Raw genomic sequence first — 207 nt, forward strand, 5'->3', positions numbered from 1 at the left:
GCTTTGGAATATACCTTTAGCAGCCATCGTTCAAGCAGAGAGGGAGATGTGTCCACCGGGAAAGACCTTTGTCAACTAGTAGGTTTTCCGCTGCCCTGTACCCCTTAAGTAGGCGTCGTGGGCCTAACTAACTGCATTGATCAAAGTGTCAGATTAGTTTTTCGTGTCAGTGGACGAACCGGGGAATGCTGGTTATGTGTGTGACTT

At 48.3% G+C, this 207-nt stretch overlaps 1 protein-coding gene across 1 annotated transcript in view; it reads right to left on the bottom strand.

The window, feature by feature from the left end:
* Positions 1 to 121, bottom strand: part of LOC119593321 — a 6,078-nt gene extending 5,957 nt beyond the window's left edge. The window contains exon 1 of the mRNA XM_037942249.1: positions 15 to 121. Within this exon, the coding sequence (XP_037798177.1) occupies positions 15 to 27 (13 nt within the window). The 5' untranslated portion in view covers positions 28 to 121. The remainder of the gene's footprint in view (positions 1 to 14) is intronic.
* Between the last annotated feature and the right edge of the window lie 86 nt (positions 122 to 207).

This window comes from Penaeus monodon, chromosome 32, assembly GCF_015228065.2.
Source record: "Penaeus monodon isolate SGIC_2016 chromosome 32, NSTDA_Pmon_1, whole genome shotgun sequence".
NCBI classification, from domain to species: Eukaryota; Metazoa; Arthropoda; class Malacostraca; order Decapoda; family Penaeidae; genus Penaeus; species Penaeus monodon.